The 4,870-nt window shown below is 42.3% G+C and overlaps 1 protein-coding gene across 1 annotated transcript in view; it reads left to right on the plus strand.

The window, feature by feature from the left end:
* The window catches only part of foxo3b (forkhead box O3b), a 33,393-nt gene extending 28,799 nt beyond the window's left edge, over nucleotides 1-4,594 (plus strand). The window contains exons 3-4 of the mRNA XM_083535716.1: nucleotides 233-1,674; nucleotides 1,771-4,594. Coding sequence (XP_083391842.1) covers nucleotides 233-1,660 — 1,428 coding nt within the window. The 3' untranslated portion in view covers nucleotides 1,661-1,674; nucleotides 1,771-4,594. The remainder of the gene's footprint in view (nucleotides 1-232; nucleotides 1,675-1,770) is intronic.
* The last annotated feature ends 276 nt before the right edge of the window (nucleotides 4,595-4,870 follow it).

The raw sequence follows: 4,870 nt of genomic DNA on the forward strand, positions 1-4,870 counted from the left end.
TCAGAAGGTTGGGTGTTCAAGCCCCGGGATCACCAATTTGCCAGGCTCTTGAGCAAGGCCCTTAACCCACTGTGCTCTAGGGGTATCATACAATGGCTGACCCTGCACTCTGACAGCAGCCTCCTAATGTTTCTGGAATGCACAAAAAAAAATATTTCAGTGCTTTCTTTTTTTTTTTTTATATGCAAAGTTGTGAAACTAAAAGCTGATCTGTTTCTCTTTCTTGGTGCAGAATTCCATCCGGCACAACCTGTCCCTGCACAGCCGTTTTGTCCGTGTCCAAAATGAGGGAACTGGAAAAAGCTCATGGTGGATGATAAATCCTGAAGGTGGGAGGGGAGGCAAGGCGCCACGTCGTCGTGCGGTCTCCATGGACAATGGAAACAAGTACACCAAGGGCGCACGAGGACGTGCTGCTAAAAAGAAGGCAACATTACAGGCTGCCCAGGAGGGATCGCTGGAGAACGTGTCTACTGGGGGTCTGTCCAAGTGGCCAGGAAGTCCTACGTCACGCAGCAGCGACGAACTAGATTCCTGCTGGACTGACTTTCGCTCACGGACAAACTCCAATGCTAGCACAATTAGCGGACGTCTGTCACCTATCCTAGCAAATACAGAGCTGGATGAGGTTCCAGACGATGAGTTGGGCCCACCCCTGTCTCCAATGCTTTACTCGAGTTCCAGCAGCCTTTCTCCTCCCTCTTCATCCTCCTCAAACTCCAAACAATGCCCAGCTGAGCTTCCACGACTAGGCACAATGAATCTCAATGATGGGCTAACTGACAACCATATGGGCAACCTGTTGGAAAATGTAACACTTGCACCATCAACACAGGCAGGTCAAGATAGTTCCACTTTCACTTTTGGGAGCACCACTTCCACTCCAAGCTCCTCCTCTTCCTCACCAAATGGTGCCAGTAGTACTGGAGGGTTCAGTAATTCCATTTTTGGTCCCTCCACTGGAGCATTACGCCAGACGCCCATGCAGACTATCCAGGAGAACAAGCAATCATCTTTCTCAAGCATTTCTTGTTTTGGAAACACCACCCTGCAGGAGCTGCTAAACTCAGACTCGCTAGGCTCCCACAGCCACAGTGATGTCATGATGACACAATCTGACCCACTCATATCACAAACCAGTGCAGCCGTTGCTTCTCAGAGTTCTCGCCTTCGCAACGGCCTTATGCACCCCAAAGACCCTATGATGTCCTCCTTCAGTTCTGGGTTTAAAGGTCAGAACAACCTTCTCCAGAACAATCGACATCATCAGGGCTCCACCGCCCAGACATCACTGCACTCGCTTCCCAAAAATGGTCTCCCAAGCCTGGCCAATGACATCAATAACGTGGTATCCGCCAAGCAGCACCTCCAGCAGCACTCGTCCATGTTGCTGAGCGAGACTTCTGTTTACTCGGGGTTGAATGGCAGTAACGGAACGGGGATTTCAGGAACAGAACGCTTTCCCACAGACTTGGATTTGGACATATTCAATGGGAGTCTGGACTGCGATGTGGATTCCATAATCCGCTCAGACCTAATGGATGCTGATGGTCTAGACTTTAACTTTGATGCTTTGGTGCAAAATGGTGTCAGCCTGAACCCTGTTGGCAGCTTTAATGGGACAACACAGTCAAACAGTCAAAGCTGGGTGCCAGGATGAAAGTGGTTCTAAAGGTCAGTAAAAGAGCATTTAAATGTTGCCTCAATTTAAGCAGATTTTGCAGCAATTGACTAAATTATTTTTTTTCTTTCTCTCTAATTCTAATGCAGGCTCAAAGACGTATTGCAAAAAAAAAAAAAAAACCCTACAGAAGAATTTCCATCCATCACAAACTCATGCCATCCATTGCCAAGCCTGCTGCCAGCACCAAGCACTGGAACCTATGCCTGTTTACAGTCTACAGTTCTGGAGACTCCTACCTTCATTGCAGGAAACACCCCAACCTGAATGAATGACTGCACACAGAACACAAAGCAGAGCCCAGCTCCATCATGGAATGAACACGATAATTCCAATGAATTGACACAAATTATACAAGTTTCCCAAAAAAATCATGATTTGAAATGATGCAGAGCTCTGAATGTGAATGTGTACTGAAATAGAGAACCTAACCGCTAACACCAAACCTAAACTCAACCCTAACCCCCAACCACAACCCTCAATCCCAACCCTAAACCCTAAGATCAACCCCAAACCTAACCCTTATCCCCAACCTTAATCCTAACCCCAATCCCAAACCTTAGCCTGACCTTAATCCTAACCCCAATCTTAGCCCAAACTTTCAGGGTATTAAAAACCTTTACATGGGCTATGGAGCAGGTTTTTCATGACGTCCATATAATATATTTTTAAACCCCATCTTCAAGCGCTCACACTTGAATCGTTAACCAAACTAAGATTAAAATTTGAAGAGGACGAAGTTCATTGGAGGTCACAGAGGTGCATCTGAAAACACCCCTTACAAAAGCAACATAGCGATCGAATAATGTTTTGACTCGGGGGTTTCAGTTACAAGTTTTGCTAATCTGCAGTCTAATTTGAAGTAGTAGCCTAATATCAGAATTGAAGTAATCCCTTATTGTAGCACAAATATAATGAGAGAAATTATTTACTTGTTTGTTTGTACTGTATGTAACTATAAAACAAAAAAAGAAAAAGTAAAGAAAGAAAAGCTCATTTGTACGTAATTGCTTTGAAAGTGAGATTCTTTAGCTCTTACAGTAGTAACGCAGTGTCTGGGCTACGGCGTATATCAGTGTAGCCGAACGAACGAACGGACGAATGATCCTTGCATTGTGAACATTTCCACGCCATACCGGGTGCTAAATAATCAGTGTTGGGCCCTGTTATGTTAGTAAGGCCGTGTGTGTGTTCCCAAGCCTTGAAGGACAGAGCAGAAACAATTACAATTGCTTATGGCAGCATTTAGTTTGTGGGTTTGTAGGCTTCCTTTGTGGAAGCCATTTTTACTGAGCAAAAAAAATAATAAAAAAAAATAAGCTATCATATGTATATTTGCCAAATTACTTGAATATGTTGGAGATGCTGGTAGCCAAAATCATAAGAAAAAAAAAAAAAAACACATAGAGACTTTCTGTCTCTATATGCAAACTACATTACCGTGGCTCAGGGTCATAAGGGGTTACCGTAAAAAACTTTCAGGTACCCCATTGTAGTTAACTGCAACCTGGTTGTGTACAGTTTCTCGAGTCGAAAATGTCAAGGGAATGTGTGCATTTATATCTAATACTTCAAGCTTTTAAAAAAACAAAACAAAAAAAACTAAGCGGCAAAAAATTGTATTGTTGCGTTTTTAATTGTGGGAGGGGTCTGGGCTTGTTTATTTTCTTCTTGTATAAAATGATAAAACGATAAAGTCCCCCAGTGTTCTTCGTTGTCTCCACCCACTATGCATGTTTGTAACTGTGCATATGCATCGTGTGAAATACGTACGAACATTCTGCTTACAATTCTGTAGCGTCGTAACGATGGCACTTTTTTTTTTTTTTGGTTTTGTTCAAATATGAAGTATTGAAAATGGTGTGGGGATACATGACATCACGGGGTTTTAAAATACCCCAATGCTAATCAAGCCTAGAGGTCAAGTGTTAGGTGTTGTAAAATGTCCGTATTGTTCCACGCACACAATTTGAGTTATAAATGATATAAATAAAGGCCTCATCGATCAAAATTATGTGGAAATTTTCACAAGCCACGCCCCCAAACTCCCAAAATTTTGGAAAACGTTACCCAGGTTTTCTTCGGAGTCGATTCGTGAAAGTGGGGACTGTGTAACTTTTCATAGGCCACGCCCCTTAAATTTAAAACATTATCAGCCAGGACAAAGATTTCCTTTTATACTCCATATAAGGCAAAGCTCAAAGTGTAAAAGGAGCATGAGATGGTTTTATAGGGAAAGTAGTTTCTCAAAAGGGGCAAAATTGCTGGTTATTATGGTTGATTTGTACACTGATGATCTGGAACAAAAAACCTACAATACGTTGGCAAAGAAAATTTTGAAATATCTGCTAAATTTGCACCAATGATGGTGAAGCTCAGCGGAATTTGAGACACACCTGAGGTCTCTGGATGCGTCAGTAGAAGAAAATTCAAGCACTTGGTGAAAAAAAAGAAATTGGGCAAGATGGTTTGCACAATAATTGTGCACTTATTCAGACCCGGTTTAATAAATAAGGCCTGTTGTTTATCTGGTTTAAAACCTTTCTAGATTTTTATTGACCCTTCGTCTTGCACGTGGTTCTCCTTCCTGTTCTTGCTCTTCTTTTTATTAAGTTCTTGGAGAACTGAGATACCACCTCGAATAGTTCTCCAGGAATGATAGTGATCTTTTAATCCATCCACATGTAAAATCCACCCAACGTGTTCTATGGTCCATGCTGAGAATCCCAAACATCTACCACTATTCTAATCTTTTTCCTGATTGTGTCCAACCTTGACTCTATAGTAATGACTTCTCTTTTTGATGTTAGTGGGTATATTTTCCCCCTTCCCCGTGTACTCCATTTTGAACTGCGACCTAGTTTGTATTAAAAAAACATGGTGCGCATGTAAATAAAGCTTGATTGAGCTCTATGTCTTTGCCTCGTGCCCCTTTATTTCACTGATTTTGAGCTTTCAAGTGACTTCTACAGTGGAAGTCAGAGGTGATGGTGGTGAGGGAAAAACTCCTTGAGAGTTCATGAGGAAGAAACCTTGAGAGGAACCACATTTCAAATCTATCAGGGCTTCAGGATGGATCAAGCAGAAGATCAGGATAGGTATCTCAGGAGCATATGTGATTTTCACTCTTGGACAAAAGTTTGTGGGCCTTCTTTTTTTGGAGATCCCATACCACATTTAGTTTCTATT

The sequence above is a fragment of the Silurus aristotelis genome (assembly GCF_946808225.1).
Source record: "Silurus aristotelis genome assembly, chromosome: 29".
NCBI classification, from domain to species: Eukaryota; Metazoa; Chordata; class Actinopteri; order Siluriformes; family Siluridae; genus Silurus; species Silurus aristotelis.